Source organism: Phyllopteryx taeniolatus, chromosome 23, assembly GCF_024500385.1.
Source record: "Phyllopteryx taeniolatus isolate TA_2022b chromosome 23, UOR_Ptae_1.2, whole genome shotgun sequence".
Classification (NCBI taxonomy): domain Eukaryota; kingdom Metazoa; phylum Chordata; class Actinopteri; order Syngnathiformes; family Syngnathidae; genus Phyllopteryx; species Phyllopteryx taeniolatus.
This window is the reverse complement of record NC_084524.1, coordinates 2,911,338-2,931,273: the sequence shown is the minus strand read 5'-3', so window position 1 is coordinate 2,931,273 and position 19,936 is coordinate 2,911,338. Positions and strand designations below refer to the sequence as shown.

Sequence of the window (19,936 nt, the reverse complement as noted above, 5' to 3'; positions counted from 1 at the left end):
GTTTTGTGCCTCAAGCCTCAGGGGAAACACTTCCTTCCACTTTTAAGGTTTGAATGCTTGCCATCTTACTGCAATTGTGGCATCAGGCTTGGGCGTCACCCTGGCCGCTAATTTTTATGGTTTATTGATTACTGTATGGGAAAAGACAGAATATCAGTGAAACTCAGTCAGTCGTTTATCTTCGAGATAGCTGGCAAACTTGAACTGTGGGACCTTACGGGCACTGAATGATTTTGATTGATACGGAGCAGTGTGTTCCCAACCGTTTCCTTGGAGACTGGGGTCCCAGTTGCCTTAGGGTCATTACCAAGTTCAGATCAGGAGTATTGGTTATTGGGCCAGATGGACACCAGCCAATCTGTGGCAGCTAGAAATTGATTGTTACACCAATCCATTGCAAATCTTTTGGATCACATTCTGTTGAGTGAAACGATTGTGTGTGTGTGTGTGTGTGTCGGTTCCATCTTATCACAAAAGATATGTATTGTGAATAAACCACCACGTTTTGTTCCCTTTTGTGGTTCTTTCTAACATCAAGCTTTGTCAGCGCGTAATTAGTGATCAGTGAGAGGAATAAAAAAGAGAGAAATGTTTTATTTTATTTTTCCTTTTGTGGAGCCTCCTCGCGTCCCCTCCGACCTCGGGAACGTCGCCTTACTCCACTTGCAATTTGTTTCAGATTCGCTCATACCTGCGCGTAACTCGCTCGATTCCCTGCTAATAAAAATATATGTGACCGTGGGAAGAACAAGATGAGTCTCCAGCGGGCGTCGTCGATGTTCAAGTACCACCTCTTTCATCTTAAACAGACCTGAGTGGCTTCAAAAAGTGCTCAAAGGTCATAGTCGGTGACATTTTGGACACTTTCTATCACTAGACACTCCTTCCCCCTCGCCATCTTCCTGCTGCCTGTCACGTAAAACCGACAAAAAACAAAAACAAAGTTAGATTGCTTCGGCTCAGACAGATGGTGCTCCCCGAGGTGCTTCTGCTGCGAGTTATTGTCAATCCTCTTGTAAACGTAAAGAAAACAACACAACAGAACGAGTTCTCGCGGATTCAAAGGCCGATAAAGTGTCGTCTTACAACACCGATTAGATCCACAGGCGAAGGTGCGCCTGCTTTATGTGAATTAAGTCTCATGCTCTTGAGCTCAAAGGCTGTATATTGAATGCAGTTAGGTGAAAGTATACAGGAGGTCGTCTATATGTCGGATACGGCAATGCTGGGAACAGCCGTCTAGACAGGCTGGGCGAGCGAGGCGGCACTGGAGAGTCAGGTGCTCTATATAAGCGCTCCCATCAGAGATTGGACCCGGCGCTTGTTTGAATAACATTCAAACGCGAAGGCCTGCTGTTTATCCAACATCGATTCCCAGCCCCCCACATCCATTACGGCTTGATGGGAGCGCCGAGCATTGTCAGTAACTGCCATTACTGGAAATCCATACCTGATACCGTCTCTGTATGAATGCTCATTTTGTAACTTCAATAGAGGAGGAGCACGGGTGGCCATTTTGTAAAGTACAAATACTTACACTAGTCGTTTTTTCAGGTATCTGTAGGTTACTACTGATAGTATAGTATTTGTGTTTCAGACGACTTATTTAGTTTTACTCACTACTTTGAAACAGATACTCCTCACTTTAGTCAGTTACATTTTGCAACCATAGCAGATGACAAAATGTAAGGGGGGCGGGGGGGGGGGGCAAAGGGCAAACTGAAAGATTGAAAGCCAAGTTGAGATCTTGATCTTACAAAGTGAGAGAAAGAACATGGGCAGCATCAACATACAGCTCAGGTGTATTTTTTTCAGTTTTCAGAGGAAGCTCATTCGCTAATATAGCTAACAACATGCAACGTGACGCGAGTTTTTTCTTCTTCTCAGTACGAGCACTAAGAAGGGATTTTGTGCAAAGGTTTTTTTCCCCATTCTACCAAGATAAGGTATTTTTTGGTTTTGTATGTATAATTGGCAGAAAAAGTTCATTTTCACTTTTGCATTTAAGTACATTTCAGTCTCGTTCAGTTTGCTTAGCACAGGAATTGAATCAGGACTCGTGCCAGTCTTTCTATTATTTGGTACTTCTGGTTAAGCCTCCCTCTGGCAAGTAGCTCACTATAATTATATTGCTCACGCAAAAAAATGTGCACACGATAGATCTGATAGACGTTCTAAAAGTCCAGATGCCATTCTGGGCCACGATGAAATAATGACCCAGGAGCTGCCCTAAATTAGCAACAAGCGACGTCTCCCGGGACGCATCTCCATTTGGGCCGGAATGGCAAGTGTGACCCTCATCTCGACGCTCCTCACCTCTGACTAATTAAATCGGGCTGCTGCATGGGAAAATTCCGTGTTGAAGTGTATAAGAGAAAATGTGCACGTGCGAATGTGTGATCACACTGCTATCGTAAGACCTACAAGATGAAAGAGATTTTTTTAAAAGTCCACAAAAACTGCACATCTTTCTGTCTTTCGACTTTTGTTTCTAGTTTAATGAACATTTGTCACAATATTTCCTTTAAAACTGGAGGAAAAAAATGAGCGTTGCAAAACATTTATCTACTTTCCATTTAGAGAAAATACAAAATATAAAGGACTCTTATGTCAGTCATTCTTGTAATGAAAAAAATTGTGGGAAAAGTGGGAAATGCCATCCCTGATTTAAACTTGGCAAATAAATGTTTACCGCACACCACCCAATGAACTTGTATGGTCTGTTTTTTTTTTTTACACCTTCCATTCTGGAAGTGGCCCCATTTTTTTGGGACAGCACAAACAATGTTTTGGAGCTGTTAATTAGAGCCGCTGCAGCGTGATCGACCAGTACGCGCAATCAACAAGGCCAGACGTGGCCGCGGCGAGGGGGACGCTCCGGGGGGAACGACTCAGGTTCCGCTCTTCTGTCTGGCCTCAGCTTGCTGTCAACAGAGTGGGAGAGTTCAAACATGCCTCGGTGGCGTCCGTGCCTAATAATTAGTCGAGAGTCTGCTTTAAGTGTGTTGCGGTAAACAGAGTTTAATTAGGAAGGGCAGGACTGCGTGTGACGTGCTGCGTGGTAAAGATCACCCAGTGACTGTGCAGCAGTAGGACAGACAACACAGGCAATCAGTCGAACGCTGACCTCTACCGAAGCCAAACAAACAACATCGCAGATGCCTTTCTAATTAGGATTAATGCATAACGGACTGAAAAAGTAAAGAAAAATACTGCAAAAATAATCCTGACCTCTATATGAACAAACAAGCACGCAGCAATGAAAGGGCTTTGTTCCCGAGCCTTTTGGCGGCGAATCCTCGGAACGATTGTCGGACTTGCGCCACCCACATTCGATTAGGCAAGAAAAAGCAAATCTTGTGGGCAAATATTTTCTAAATTTCCAGGAGCCTCTACCGGGTGAGTTTTGGGGTCGGTGGATTCCGGACAACTTTAAAAAAAACAAAAAAAAACATTTTGACCAGGATAAAGGTGCGTGTTTTTTTTGTTTTCGGGTGGGTTTTCAGGCATGACCGGGCCAGAAGGAAGAATGATAATAAAAACAGGATTCCCAGATGGCCCTAATGAAAACCTCACCTCCTTGGTGGAGGTAACAAGCTGTCTCTGTCATTACAAAACCGACTTGGCTCTCATTGTCTGGGAAAATATAAAAGAGGGTGTTTGCCAAGGTGTCAGTTTACTGCAAAGGCTGTGAAAGTATTTGTGTAAGTCTGCATTGTAGCCCTTCCAGTAGTTAAGTCAATACCCCTGCAGGGTGTGTCCTTGACACTTTTCTTCGGGGGCGGGGGGAAGGCATCCGGGGAATATCTGCTACCTTCTGAAGCTAATTGGCAGCCATGCTGCTTAAAAATCTGCTGATTGAGGGCTCCGAGCTCGACCTCCGCTTTCAGTCGAACCGCACGAGAGCGCTCGTCACTACCGTTTTGGGAAATGAACCAAAAGCAAACACGCCTAAAGCGGGTTTTGACCACCCCGAAGCTTAAAACCCTCTGGGCTCTATGCTGGCCGTTTGTGTCCGCCTCGCTTCCTTTTTTGAACCACTTTGGATCATGCAAATGTAATGTCTGATTCTGTCATTTCCAAGAAAGCGGAACGGTATCCTTGCATCTGGCTGGGTTGAATGCAGCGGCCTACCTCTATTCTCAGTGTCTCGGCGTAGGCGCGGCAGCGTCTGTGAGGCGTTTTTTTTTTCTTTCTTTTTTTCAGCGCTCAGAAGGTACAGGGATGTTGAGAACTGAGAGCGGCAGAGGAAAATGTGATTACCAAGCAGGGCAACGACACTTTATCCCGAATCTGATGAACTGTCGAGGCTACGTGTCCTTGGATTTTGTAAGCCGTCGCCGCTTATTCACACAAGTCATATTTCCAGGCATTCCTGCGATCCTTCAAATGTGCTGTCGAAAACGCGGGCCCCGGCGGAAACAATACGCGGCGTCTCTGCCTCGGTGTGTCTGCTACATAAAGGTCTAAGTGATGCATTGTGGCGACAGAAAGGGTAGGGGGCGGGCGACACGGTGTTTACCTTGCATCAGCACAATGACAACAACAATGGCGACAGCGGCAGGAGGAGGGCCTTTGTGCAAGCGACACACACAAATACACGGAAAGGGAGTGACAGCTTTGAAAAATTGGCAGGCAGGCGCTAGCCGCGAGGCTTCCTTGGGGCTCGGCAACCTTTGGAATCATGCGGGAAAGTGAATGAAAAATTGCCGCGCGATTCTACCGTGTCGCTCGTGTCAAAGGTGTGTTCTTCATACACACAACCCCGCTAGCTCACTCGCATCCTCATCATCTTGGTCTCCCCTCGCTATCCCTCTCTTTCTGTAGTTGAATGGGCGGCCAAGGTATTCAAGATATGACAAAAGGACTGCAGCTCGAGTGAATTCCTGCAGGCAGCTTTCAGACCTGGACCGAACCCAGTGTTCAGGTTTTACAGAAATATTGCCTGGAAGGTCCAACCTGCAAGTGCTGGAAATTTATCCAAGCTAATTGCCCAAGACATACATTGTGGTGTGTAAATATGTCAAGTAAACTAGGAAAAGGCTTCAGGCGCTCTTCGGCCGCCGATGTGGCTTTAGATTCCGAGCCAAGGGTTCCCTGCATTTCTCTGTGCATTTTGTGCTTTCAGGCACTGGTATTACTGTTCTCATTCATTCTTTGTTCTCCATCCTCGACTCCAGCTTGTTTTTCATCTGAATCAATGCAATTTAACTTCACAGAGTCAAATCTGGGAATAGTCTCATCTGTTATTTTTTGGTTTTAAAGATTAATGGCTACTTGAAGTGCATCGCATCAACAATAAGCCTTCACCTGGCATCTTAATGCGCGACTGAAGCCTTGTGTTTAATCATAGCTAGCTCATTATACCCCACTAAAATATGGTGTTCACACATTTTCAGGAGGATACTAGTGGCTGAACCAAACTGGATTGGTAGCCTTGAGTTAGAGAGTTTGGGGGGTTTGCAGCTTACTTTTCACGGTATTTGCCCCCAAAATGGCAGCTTTGAACCAAAAGTTACATTTTGGGCATAGGTCCTTGAGCCTTTTTCTTGCACCCTGTTTTTATAGCCCTGTGCCCCGAATTGCATGTCGATCGGTGAAACAGGTGCCGGGGGCAAATTCTTGTTGATCTTTCCAGGCTCTTTTTCAATGGCTCTTGCTTTGGCCCCAAAATGGCTGCCTTCCTCTTCACTTTCGAGCATGGGTTCCTTGAGACTTTTTCTTGCATCCTGTTATGATTGACATGTCCGCTGAATTATGTGTACCAGTGAGGTACATTTTACGCTGGTGGGTTTTTGTGTTTGAAGCCAGACAGAATAATCACAATAGAAACAGATTCCAAGAGGGCCCTAATGAAAATATCAGCTCCTTGGTGCAGGTAACGAGCTGACTCCATGTGTCATCACGAAATTTTAGACTGCATAAATTAAATCTGAAGGCGACTAGCGACTGAGCCAGACTCGATTCCGTAGCCTCGTTTCTAGAGAGTTGGTGTTGTGTCGACGCTGATGTTAGCTCATTATCTAATTTGATCCCGGGGAGCCGCAACTCCAAAAGAGGGGAGGGCAGTGAATTACGGCTCCCGACGGGGCTTTGACATAGCGACGAGATGAGCCCGTGGTGGCGAAGCAACCGCTGCCAATTCAGTGTTCAGGGACCTTCGCGTGTGAAATGTTCTCTGCTTCCCCAGGTGGCTTTATCACAAGATTTTAGTGGAACACGGCGTTCCTGTGCCTCATCCAACCGAGGGCCAACTTGTTAGAGTGTGGTGACATTTTGGAGGGGATGCTGTCTCTGAGCGATGCTTTCGGCATTGATGGGAGAGCTGTAAAATTGCTTCACCCCCCCCCCCCCCCCCGAGCCCCCCAAAATCCAGGCAAACTGCCATGGGAGAAGTTAACAGTGGGTGGGGGAGATGTAGAGGTATATTGCCAAAGTAACAATGGATTGCCCACCAATGATTGCTGGGCAAACACAGGCATACGCTTTAAACGGCGACTGAGGCCCCTTGCCAGAATCCCCCTGCTTGTTCAAACAAAACCATGTTGGCACTGATAATGCTAACATTTTAAACAGAAATTACAAGGTCTCCGATTGTCGTGTCATGTCCTCAATTCTCGACGAGAGGCGGCTTGCCTGGGTAAAGAAAAGCTTATTCAAAGAGATTCAAAAGAGTCTGCGCACACATGCGCGCACGCCCTGACATAAATCTAAAACAAAAAAACAAAAAAAGAGCCACGGAAGAAGCCGAGGAAGGCGGCGAGGTTTGCGTGCTAACCAGATTTGCGCTGACATCAAACAATCGCCCCCAATTGGCTTCGCAGGGGCAAAGTAATCGGCGCTGCTCAAACATTTGCCGTAGCGGCCACGGAATAACGATGGTGGCTAAACGGCAAACATCCGGCTGGGGAGCTCCACGACACACATTTAAATGTCACCCGTCCAGGCACTTAGCTGCTTGTCAAAGCTGCCTGAGAGCAGAACTGATAAACTTGCTTTATTCACTTTTCAGATCAGAATCAAAATCACAATCATCTTAATTTTCCAAGTATGTCAAAAGCACACAAGGAATTTGTCTCCGGTAGTTGGAGGCGCTCTAGTACGACAACAGACGGCCATTTCTCAGAAAATACTTTTGAGACATAAAAATCATGAAGTGCAATTATTTTATTTTCCTGTATTTAAACAAACTGTTAATGTTGGAGCTGTGCATGATGTGACAATGGCTTACAGTCATGTTGAATGTACTTTTTAGGACTACAACTACATTGTTTTATTTTTGGTCACTAAGGTGGTACTTGGAGAGTCATTTCTTTTTAGGTGGTACTTGGTGTAAAACGTTTGCGAACCACTGAAGTAAAGGGGAAATGTGCTTGAGAAGCTCGCTTTACCATTCTTATCATTTAAGCGCCCCAGTTCACAACAATTTGATTGTCGTTTCCTTGCCGTCGTCAACAAATGTAACAACATGCTCTATTTCCACAAACTGACACGTACACACGTACCTCCCCCAAGGCAGTTCCCACTGCTGAGTCCAGACTATTGTGTTCCGAGTGCTGCACAGGACCGACCGAAGCGAAATGAAGCTTGTCAAAGACCAGTATTTCAGTCTCGATTATAGCAGGCCGCCCGTCCACCAACAATTGTCCTTTCTCTCCCTTCATGATTACAGCAAACAGAGCAAAGTGGTATTATTCCAGTGCCAAGGTTTACCCACTCATTTTCAATCCAAAATGGCTGTTGTGCTCTACCCCGGTGGTCAGGTTGATTTACTGCTCGTTGCTAAGGACTTTGTTGCTGGGGAGAGAGCGAGCGAGCGAAGAGAACTCCCTCTCTTGAGATGGCGCAAAGAGTAAAAAGCGATATCAAAGCTAAATCCCAAACTAGTGGGCAAGATGCTACAAATCCATCGCCCGGAGCGAAATTAAATGTCTGGAGTTCTTCAATCCATTTGTCTGATGAGAAACAGAATTAGAGAATTTCTGTTTTACAGTGCACTTTCCAACAGAGAGTACACCGTATCGGGCTGACCTTATAGCCTTTCGACAACTATTTCTGTTGGTAGTACTTTAAGGCTGGATGTCCACTGCAAGTGTCTAATTCCTCTGAAAAGTCTATATCTCGTTTCTGGCCAAAAACGAGCTGCAAGTCTGTAATTTGTGTGCTTCTCCTACAGCATAGTTTTTAAAGTAACACAAAATACTCTGCCCCAATTGAAATGAAGGGAAATTCTTTCAATCCAAAAAAAAGTGTAATGTTTCTGAAGAAAAATAGCACTTGATAATAGTCACCTTTATAACTACATCGAGTAGTAACATAATTAAATCGAATTAAAAAGAATTCAAACAGTTTTTGTCCCCACTTTTCCTTCAATGTACATTGTGGTGCTCCTTCTGGTGTGCGTGCCTTGGCCACCTGTGGACAGTATAAGACAGACCTACGGATATACAGCACTCTGCTGAACTCGCCACTCTCAGCACTGCAGTGATATTAACATCAACATGGTTCTTTTGACCCGCCCCCACAACTTCCCTCTCCTCATCGTAGAGTTATCGGTCATCCCTCTAGCCTCTTGCCTGTGCGCACGCGTGCAGAGTATACGCAATGACCAGACACACATTCTAATATGACGAACAGCGTTTCTTGGGTAAACGGCTCACACACACACAGACTTATATTCATGCAGGATATTGAAATCCTCTCAGGCATGTCGCTGCCTGGTGTGCAGGATGATGGAGAATGCGCGCCGTGGCGGTCCCTCGCACGATACACTCCGATACTGTACAACGCGCAGCAACCGAGCGCACAGGCGCTGATTTTTCTGCACCGGTCCCCCTCCAGGCTTTGATGGATGGCCACCGAGCGCTGCACCTCCTGTTTCATACACACATAATCTCATTTGAGGGCTGGGGTGGGTCACACAACCAAAAGGGGGGCTAATACAAGCAGTCAAGCAGTCCTCTCGTCATTGCCATTCGACTCTGCTGCTGAGCTAATATGTATAGTATGCCTGCAGACTTAATGAAAGGCTGTGCTAGAAATGTAAGGCTTTCCAATGCATTATTTATCCACAGACAGACTTTAATGTGTCTCATAAAGTCTGTAGATTTCCGTACTTGTTAATATTTCAACTCTGTTGCATTACAAAGGAGGAAGGTCAAAGTCAAAAAGGAGGGGGTGGGAGTATTGCGCGGGAACAGGTGTTGTCACAGCCGTAAGAGAATCAATGTGAACTTCAACCCAGGGTGAAGGTTGTAGGGTTTTTTCTTCTTTTTAAATACCCCTGGCACTACCTTTTCTCCTGTTCAAAGTCACTTTCCCAACATACCTTGGCACCTTGACTTTAATTTGTTCCTGAAACCCAAAACCTAAGGTTTTGGATATAAACTGGGATCTACCAATAAAGCAGTAATATTTGGTTGATGCATCTGAATATCTCTGGACTCTTCATCTCTCTCCAAAAGTTGGGCTAAAAGAGAGATCTCTTTATAACCCTTGGCCGAGTGAATAAGAGCGTCGTCTTCACCTGTCCACTCCTCTTCATAAACAAGTCCACTTTGCGCTGACAGGCTCTACAGTTGGCTGCCAGAGCAAAGGGTGGCACTTGCGGTAAATTATGGATCAGCGTTTCCAGTTTTCACAGCTTGTATTTTCATGTTTTGCGAAGGCCGAGTTAGACAACGCGACGAGCAGGACGCGCTTTAAATCAATGTCCATTGACAAGGGGGCCGCGGACCTTTCCGGCTGTCACCTTGGCATCCTGAGCCCTGTGTGAGCACATGTGGCAGCGGGTGATTCATTGGATCGAGCAAGGGGATTCTGCGCTGGTAAAAGCAACACACAGGGGCAAACAAATAAAACCTGGCATTCAAACAGAGGTGTGCAGACTTTTAATATCTATTGTATGTTTTGACTGAGCAAGATTGTATGACTTATGCTTAAACCAAGTAATGACTTGAAATGTAGTGCTTACTCAACTTGATTGGCTTGATCTTTGCCACAGTAACTTTGGACTTGAAGGTTAACACTTGAAACGTACTCATGACTTGACCGTATGTGACTTACTCCCACCTCCGGTAAACAGAATCCAAGAAAAACCACCGAGACCCAACCTGTTTGTGTCGAGACAGCAGACTGCCCGAGGCCTTTTAGTACAAAACAACAAAATAGCCACACTACAATAACGCCTGACTCTGCCAGACATTTTTGCAATTTTGATGAGGTACAGCGTCGCGGCAAACGCAACACGGCCGCCGTGCCCATGATTCACACAAACAAGTCTCACGTCTGATCTGTGTTGCAGTGCGGCGGGTCGACAGGCAGCTATTCCCCCGAGTCTGACTGCGGCGCAGCTTAAGTGATGTTCCCATCTAGCCGGCCTGAGCTCCTGCAGTCGATACAGGACGACAGTGCGAGGAAACAGCCGGGCTAGCGTAGCACATCATAGACCCTGGGAGCCTTGTAAAAGTCAATTTGCTGTACAAACTCCCGCTAACAATCTCCGCGGATAAACAAGCGTTGCAATATGGCGGCCCTGCAAAAACTGACAGCGGCATAGGCGCGGATATGAATCGGCTGCGTGAAATCAAATTCCACGTTTGATGACGGCAAATTGAAAGAAGTGGCGACGGAGAGGTGGCATCCTCGACGCTGACACTCGCAATCAGCGGCGTGCAGGGCAATCAAGGTGGCGCGGGGCTCCAAAATCGCTCTGTTTCCAGCCACTCCTCGTCGTGCTTCTCTCGGCATCTTTCTTATCATGACAGATGTCAAGAGCCGAAGCGGCTCCTTCAATCACGAGTGTTTTTATTTTTGGGTTATTTTTTTTGCTCTGAGAGGAATCTCAAGCTCGCTGGCACATTTATGATAGGCAGAGCATAAGGCTGAAAGGAAAGACAAAGCTTTGTTTTTCTTCATCAAAAAAATGCCCCATTATGCCACAAGTGTCCCTCCCTTTAAGTCCCTTAACATTTCTGCAAATTTATTCGATGAGTCTCACCTCTCAGTTTAGTAATTGCCTTACAGCAAATCCATTCAAATCACCAAACCAAATTATTGTGGAAAATGGCTTTGTGCCGCAGTTTCACGAGCTCCGCTCGGCTGATACTGCTTCCATTTTCCCCTCAGCGCATAAACAAAAGACAGGGAAAGCATTGATTGAATTTATCTATAATAGATCCAAACGCACTTTTATCAACTTAGCCTCACCTGGTGGTACGCTGCACCACCAAGGATGACAATAATGTGCTAGTCGAAAAACAACTTATTGTCTCGTCTTTTAAAACAGACCATTTTTTTTTCTGTGTTGTTGGTGGCATACGGGTTTCCCAGCTCCCTCTGGAGCACAACTGGTTGCCGGGCAATGACTGGCCTTACTGAGCTGACCTCAACACAGGTGGGGGTGAAACTGGAGAGCTCCTGTGGAACCGCTTGCTTATTAAGTTCCTTATTGAACTTGACGAGTGACTGACTGCCTCGACGGCCTCGCAGGTAAAACCGTCTGAGAGTCAGCCAGCCTGGGAAACTAAAGGAGACTTATGTAAAACTGACTTTGAATTGTTTTTCCCAAATAGCTGGGTCTCTAGAGTGTCTGGTAACCCATCAAATGTGAAATTATCCACCGAGGTACAAGTTTTATCTGCCTATTTGTGAGAGTCCCCCATGGGTCCGACTCCCCTACTTCCATACCAAAGTTAAAAGGTAAGCACCTTGCATTGAGTTTAGTTCGATGCACAGATTAGTGCTGTCAGCATTAGTATATCATAACCCGCAGATTTTAGCAAGACATTAAACTAGCATTCTTGATCCTTGGGTTATTTTGACGAAAGCGTGTCAAGTTAAGATTGAGCAAATGAAGTCTGGTCTTTGGCCGATTTTGGAGTCGGAACAGGAATGTAGGACCTTCGTGATGCAAACTGGAACTGGCAAAATATTGATGGCAACCGGAAGCACACTGTCTTGTTAAGTTGTGGCTTGTGGTCGTTAGCTTTGCCTTTCCATTTGCTGTGTGAATGGAAAATTATTATATTCGGCTGATTCGCCACCACTGTGCCGCGAGAGATCATCCAATTTTATGTAATTAGTCCCAATTATTTACGAAGAATTATCTTCTTTTCTTTTTTTCCATCCATCTAGCCCAGCGATGTATAGTGACAGGCAGAACAATTAAATGTTCTTCCATGAGATGGCACCTCATTAACCTTTATATCCACTTTTTGACATTTTTGTTTTTGAAATATTTCTATTGTAAAATATGTGCCTTGGCTAAGCAGAGGTTGGGGAAACACTGATTTAGACAGCAGTGTTTTGTACATCAGTGCAAATGACCACCGCAGGCAAAGTCCCACATTTCCATATTGGTTTCCTGTGAATGTTTGCATGGCTACAATTTAACACTTTTCAGGTGGATGAGCTCATGTCGCAGCAGGAAAGACAGTCAAAACTTTGGGAAGTTGACCACAGGATTAAAAGTCCGGTAGTGCTCGACGCACTGGCCCCGAGGTGACAAATTCTGGTATCAGCGTGTGGACCAAGGCTTCGCTTGCCCTCCGGGGGGGCTTGGCTACGTGAGCAGAGACTTAAAAAATGCTAAGGATCACCGTAGATTAAAAGTGATCCTTTTGAGGTGATATGGTAACACAAAATGCAGATGACCTTTGCTAATTTGATGGCTAAGTTATTTAAATCCTCGCCACAGAATGGAAAGCAGGGCCGAGAGTAATAAAGTTAAGTGTCTGGCAGGGTACGCACGATGAAGATGAGGAGGCAGCTATGTGTTAAGACAGTGTGTGACTATTTTATCAGCTGGCGTTTCGGGAAATATCCCCATCATTTGCTTTTTAATGATTCTGCTAAAATAGAAAGGCCGCCGATAAACCTTCTTAGCCAGGTTGCCTCTGCAAATATTGTACGATCAGGAATACGAGGGGACAGAAAAAGGCAATTCGATACCGAGAGGTTACAGTGAATGGTCAGTATTATTACCCCCCTCCCCGAGGGCCCTTGTCGAAACAGTAGTGGCCTTTCTCTGTACCTTCTAACAGGGCCGTCTTTCTTGTGCCTGTCTCTATCTCTTCCCACAGACAGCTAGGAAATGGATCATCTTAAAGGCTATAAAATGCAATATATACCCGTACCTGGTAGACATCAATACTCCAAATAGTGATGACCTAGCATCTGATAAGAATCCCTTCAAATGTCATTGCATAGATAAGCGGAAAACACTTTGCGCATAATAATACAGCCAGTGGCGATTAGGCCCGGTGTCACAACAAACGCGGTGAGGGCGCTGAACATGCGGCGGGAAAGAATTATATAAGTGGAGCACAGTGACACACAATACAATGCGGAGGATAGAGTGGCCTTTTAATTATGCAGGAGACATCCAAAAGCAACAGCGCTCCACAACCTCCGGGGAGTAGCTGGACAAATAGACCGTATTAGAAGCTGTGAGTGTTGGGATGAGAAGCAGCAGCGGGGAGGGGGATTTGTGATCTGGTTGCGTGTGTATGTATATATAATATCATATGTATATGTGCGTGTGTATATATATATATATATACATATATATATATATATATGTCTAATCAAGCCAGAGAAAGCACCTCAACAAATCACCTGCCTGACTTTTTTTTTGTTGTTGTTGTTGTCCATCATACAGCCATGTTTTCATGCTGGGCCAAAAGCTTTTTTTCTTTTACGAGGGAGCAAACACAGAAGGGCGCTAAGACTTGCTGGAGGACAGACGAATAAAGGAAAAGTGGTTCGGGGAAGAGATAAAGTAAGACACAATATGGAAGGTGATGGAAAAGAAAATGTACAAATCGGATCTCGTTGAATTGAAACACGGACTGCAAGGTTAACATGAGCCCGTGACCAGATTGTGCCTCTTACTGGACAGGAAAGAAACGTATTTGCTCTGCGGTGAACTCTTATCTACCTGCCTCCCCTTTTCTAACAGATGAAAAGGCTGCCTTGTCAGAGGCAGAGAGCAGGGCCTCCCCCCCCACGATCCCCCGCCTCTGGGATAAATTAGCCACAAACCAAACCCTTATGCGAGCTGTCTTCAACCCTCTAGGCACATTAGCAGCGACTGAAAAAAGTTCGGCCTTGGCCCGAGTGGTCACAATACCCGGTGAGCTAATCTAAACCATTACAGTCCCTTTCAATATTGCATGTGAATGGCACTCCAAACCAAAACAGATCAATACTGCTAACTTGACACACATTAGCACCATAAAGGCAACACGACTACTGAGACTAGCCCTGTCAGAACGCATTACGCCAGACAAAACACTAAGAGAAGGAAACAGAATACATTTAAGAGTGGTGGAGGGAAAAGAAAAAGAACATGGAGATGCGTCTTCTTACCTGTTTGTTGTACTTGTTGATGGTCTGACTGCTGTAGTCAGAGCAGTGGTCTGATCCCAGTGAAATGTTATCTCCGGTGCCAACAAAGGTATTGGCTGGGGGCAGGTCCTGAACCGCCTGGTGCTTTTTGCCAGCCGTGGGCGACTGCGGGTGAAGCTGGACGGTGGGTAGTGGTGAGCTGGACTTGTAGTGCCGGGCCAGATCGGGACTGCCGGGGCCTCCGTTGACCGAACGGTACCGGCCCATACCAGGACTGTCTGACAGCTTCTCGTTGACGCCGTCGTAGCGCTGACCGTTGGGTTTGGAGGCTTCCACCGTGACGATACTGCTGTAGAGCGGCTGCTTGGATTTCTGCTTGCGCTTGTCTTTTTTGGGCTTCTTGGACTTGTCGTGTTGCTGCGGCGTGAAGAAGTCCTCGTGGTCCTTCTTGCCAGCCTCGTAGCCGTTCTTATTCTTGGGGCGGCAGTAGCGGGCCATGACGACCACCAGGATGATGAGGATGACCGTCATGATTCCCGAAACAACACCGATGACTATGCTCAGACGTTGTTTGCTCAGGTCATAATTGGGGTCACCGGCGATGTTGGTGTTGAGAGACGTGCTCAGGCTCTTTGCCACCTGTGCCTCCACAACAGTGGAATTGGAAAGAGTCTCATTAACATAGACGTGGACGAGTGTAGTGGTGCTCTGGGAGGGCTGCCCACTGTCGTTCACCCGGACCACGAGCCGGTGCAGACCGTAGTGCTTCTGCTCGAGTTTTCCAACCAGTGAAATCACACCGGTTCCCCCGTCGATCTCAAACAGCCTGAAGGGGTTCCCGCCGACGATGCTATAGTTGAGGTCTGCGTTGATGCCTGTGTCGGTGTCTGTGGCAATGACCGTTCTCACTACGGTTCTGATGTTGCTGGAGGGCGGGAGGAGGGTGTAGGAACTGTTTATAGGGAACGTGACGGTTGGTGCGTTGTCATTGTCATCCATGACAAACAACGAGACGGTGGCAGTGGCCGACCGGGGCGGGTCGCCCCTGTCCATGGCCTTCACACGGAACGTGTACGTGGTTTTCTGCTCTCGGTCAAAGGACAGGGTGGAGAAAATGGTCCCGGTATCGTTTTCGATTGAAAAGATATCTTCCTCCTCCTCAATAAAAAGACTCATTTCTGCATTTTGACCTTTATCTGCATCGATGACTGTGACCATGCCAACGGGGCTGTTTGGCTCAAGGTTCTCTTTGACATAGAATGTAAATACATCTTGCATGAACTTTGGCTCATTGTCATTTTTGTCTGCCACGAGGACAACCACCGTCGCAGAGCCCTGTAGGGTGTTTACGCCCTTATCTTTAGCTATCACTTTAAATTCATAGCGCTCTGTCTGCTCTCGGTCCAGGATGGTGTTCACTCGGATGTCGCCGCTGTCTGCGTCAACGGAGAAAATCCCATTTACTGACGGGTCGAGGGAATACATTATTTCCGCGTTCTTCCCGCTGTCTGCGTCATTGGCGGCCACCGTTGTCACCCTCTCGCCTGGAGCATTGTTCTCTGGGAACGACACCTCCACTACGTTCAGGTTAAAGACAGGGGCGTTGTCATTGGTGTCGCCCACTTTGACAATAAGAGAGTTATTACTTGCCAGGCTGGGGCTTCCGGAATCCACCGCTACTATGACGACGTTGTACTCCTGCATGGCCTCGTAGTCCAGTGGCGCCGACGTATGGAGGAAGTATTTCTTTTTGTTCTGCTCGCCCTCCATCTCGCTGGCCGGTTTGAGCTGGAAGGGCACGTCGCCGACCACCGTGCAGGTCACGATGCCGTTCTCTCCCTGGTCGCGATCCGACACCTGCACAAGGGCGATGGGCGTGTCCACCACCACATCCTCGGCCACGTTGCCGACGCCGTCTTTCAGGAAAATGCGTCCGATTTTCCGTATCTCTATGGCGGGGACGTTGTCGTTCTCGTCCTTGATGTTCAACACCACGGTGGCCTTGTCCATTTTTGGTGGCTGGCCTCGGTCACGGGCCATCACCGTAAACCTCAGCTGGCTCACCTCTTCACGGTCGATGCGGTGCAGCACACTTAGCCACCCTGTGCTCTCGTCCAACCTCAGCATCCGCCGCACGGACTCCGTGGCCGCCCCGAACACGTACTCGATTTGACCGTTCACCCCCACGTCTGCGTCGGCCGCTTTGAGCTGCAGTATGGGGGCTCCGGGGGAGCTGTTCTCCAGCAGGTCGGCCTCATACACGCTCTTCTCGAAACGAGGGTTGTTGTCGTTCACGTCGGTGATCATTACCCTCAGGATGGCCTGGGAGGAACGAGGGGGATCGCCCCCGTCCCTCACACGCAGCGTGAGCTCGTAAGAGTCTCTCTGCTCCCTATCGAGCGCCCCTTTAATGATGAGCTGTGGCTGCTTCTCGCCATCGGTGGTGTCTGCGACTTGCAGCTCAAAAACGCTGCTCCTGCTCGCGGCGTCGTCAAATCTTCTCTTCCCTGAGTACGGGTCTCCCGAGGAGCGCCTGGAGTTCTCCACGCTGTCCTGAATGAGCTCGTACCTCTCGATCCCATTCCTGCCAAAATCTCTGTCTGTGGCCGTGGGCAGCAGATAAAGAGTTCCGATCGGTCTGTTTTCCTCCACAGACAGGGTCAGCACAGGTGAGGGGAAGGAAGGAGTGTTATCGTTAATATCTAAGATGATGACCTTTCCCTCAAAGAGGTCAACCCAGCTCTGGGCCGGTCCGATGACGGACACCTCGAAATCGATGAAGCACTCGTTCTCGTCGAATATCATTTGGCACTGTTGTAATTTCTCGCGGTCGATCCGTCTCTCGTTGGTGGTGAGCTCGCCCGTGATGTTGTCGATCTTGAAAAAATCTGAGCCGGACTCCAGCGTGAACGTCACCTCGCCGGAGCCCGCGACGATGCCCAGGTCGGCGGCCACGTTGCCCACCCGCACGTCCGGCGGTCCCTCCTCGGCCAGGCGGTACCGGAGCACCTGCTTGGCGGCGGGCTGATGCACCAACTGCAGGATGAGCATGCAGTAGTATAAATAGTCCACTGCACCAGTAGTCCTCATTGCTCTCTCGTCGGTTTCCCACCAAAATCACCCCAAAAAAACCAAAAACAAAAACAACAAAAAATCAGTGGTCGTCAGGAGGTCGGAATAAAACGCTGCTTTTATGAGGGTGTGAGACTTCTTCTACATCACTCCTGCTGCAGTGAAAGGCAGCAAGTTTCCCCCCTCTCGCCTCCTTTGTGAATTTAAATGACGCCTCAGCGGTGCTGGTAACAAAAAAATAAAAAATGTAAATATCAAAAACACACAAAAAAGACAGAGTCTTGGTGCTCCACTGAATTTTCACGCGCGTAAAAGGCGCCAGTCGGGGAAGCAGTAAGTGCGAGCAGTTCGCATTGTTACTCACATTTTTCTGCGCGGGATTTCTCCTCTTTTTTTGTGCAGTATTCCTCTGCGCTGCGATATGTCCACGCGAGTCAAGGAAAAAGTGTGTGTGTGTGGGAGGGGGGTTGGGGATTGAGCCACCTTGCTCAGGCTGTTCACATCCTGCAAGTCACTTAGTTGTCTTCCCCGGTGCGGCGCAGCTCCACGCACACACAGACACACAAATCGCCAAGATTAGTAGAAAAAGCAGCAAAAGAGAAGTACATCCGTTGTGATTTTTCTTTTTTGGAGGCGGGGGGGGGGGGAGGGTGGGGTGAGTGGCGAGGTGATTGGATTCCTTAGTGGATGCGGCAACCTGTCCACTCGCCCGCAGACGTGCGTCGGCAGCCTCTTTCTGCAGCAGCCGGAGAGGGACGCGCAAATGATATTCCTCTCTCTCTTTCTCTCTCTTCCTCGCTCACCCGCACCTCTCCAGTGCCGCGTGTAAACAGGCGCGCGCTTGGGCTAGGCATCCGGGGTGGGGACTGGGGGGGTGGGGGTGGTGCTGTCAGACCGGAAAGCATGACATTGAAATGTTTTTTTTTGTTTTTTTTGGGGGGGGTCATTCAATATGATGACAGGCTGCATGCGACGCCACCACAACTCTCCACAACCCATACAAGACCACACAAAAAGGAACGCTGTCGTGAACGCACGCGGCGTGCGTAACGCTCCACTTGCGCCACTGTACCGACTTCAAGTGAGTTAGAAGTCACGTTGTGCATGAGAGTGATGGGCAAAGAGGGAGAAGACAGGAGGTGCAGAGAAAAGGGATTCTATTATGATTTGGATTCCAGCAGTGCTTGTTCCTTGCTTACTAGCGCCCTCTATCGTCCGATTGCAAACAGACACGGGGGGCGGGGGGCCTTGAAGGGAGAACAGCATCAGCAGGGACCGACGGGTGTGTTATTTGTACACCTCTTACATCCGTCTCTGCCTTACTCCGTTGTTGTTTTTGGCTACTATTTCCGTTCCTATATGATGTCACTGTGTTTCGGTTCCATGAAAGAGACAAAATGATAAGCAGAGCGCTCTTAAAGGAGAAGACGGGGTTAGGAATGGTAGGAAGCCAAAAAGAAATGGAGCCATTGGGTCTTACTGGTCCATATATCACTAACAAGTTGCTGATGTATTTTTTGCTTAAGAAAATCATCCTGGCAGTCATTTCCAATGATATCAATCCATTTTGAGATATCCAATCCTGAGTTGGAAACAAGTTCTTTTTCCTTGTGACAATTTGTCAAAACGTTTGAGTTATAGTTGAGTTTTTACTTGAGTTGAATCGGTGTTTTTACAAGGGGGTCTTGGTAACATGTTCGTGGCAACAAAAGATCAGGACTTGCACTGACTGAGAACACAAGTGAGCCCCCACAAACACACCATGGGTTGTATTTTCCCTCGTGGAAGCAGCACTTCATCATCTAACGGCCGAATTCTACTTCCGATCCCCTCCGCGTCGACATCGCCGAGCAATCAAATTTGTCAGAAGCCAACACAGAGCCGTGCATCCAACCAAAATCGATGCAGCTCTGCTTACCTTTGGATTCCGAAATGGGAAGACGGGATTTAGTTCATATAGTAAACATCGTGAATGACATCGAGTAACTTGCAGCATCTTTGCACAGGCAGACATTCGGCCTTTCTTATTCGATGATGCAGGTGTGCCTAATGAAGCGCCCGCCGAGCGTTCGGCAATGATCAATGCGATTGCGTTTGGTTCCGAAACATCCAGGATGATTTATGAGCAGTTAGTGTGGCGCGGGGGGGGAAAGGAAAATAAAAAATAAAAAAACGGAACGCCGTCGCGCCGCCAGTCGACTCCTGCAGGAAATCAATCAGTCTAATCAATCCTAAAAAGAAAAAGGGGACGAAGAAAAAAAAGATTCCACTCATGTTGCCTTCTAGGCAGTCTCACCAAGCGATGCAATACCCAGAGGCTGGATCAAAGTAGAAAACAACCGCGGTGTCCCATGGCCTTTGAATAAGCAGATCGCGAGCGCGTAGGCCGATTTCGAGACGGCGTTTCGAACCCGGACCGCCGCAATCGAGACTCCCGATCGCTGCGGGAAAATCATTGTTAGCTTTCCCCTGCGGCGGATGACGGCGTAGAAAGTCTCGGCGTTTGCACTCGCAA

General features: G+C 47.6%; 2 protein-coding genes across 11 annotated transcripts in view; one reads left to right on the top strand and one right to left on the bottom strand.

Moving 5' to 3' along the window:
• The window catches only part of pcdh7b (protocadherin 7b), an 87,704-nt gene extending 69,512 nt beyond the window's left edge, over positions 1–18,192 (bottom strand). For 2 of the 6 annotated variants that reach the window (XM_061764404.1, XM_061764405.1), the window contains exon 1: positions 14,371–18,190. In XM_061764404.1, coding sequence (XP_061620388.1) covers positions 14,371–17,439 — 3,069 coding nt within the window. In that variant the 5' untranslated portion in view covers positions 17,440–18,190. Of the gene's footprint in view, positions 1–14,370 lie in introns of all 6 variants that reach the window. The other 4 variants (XM_061764400.1, XM_061764406.1, XM_061764403.1 and 1 more) reach the window with 4 other exon arrangements.
• LOC133472897 (sex-determining region Y protein-like) overlaps positions 1–19,936 on the top strand; it is a 376,487-nt gene that overhangs the window by 174,208 nt on the left and 182,343 nt on the right. The gene's annotated exons all lie outside the window — the stretch shown is intronic.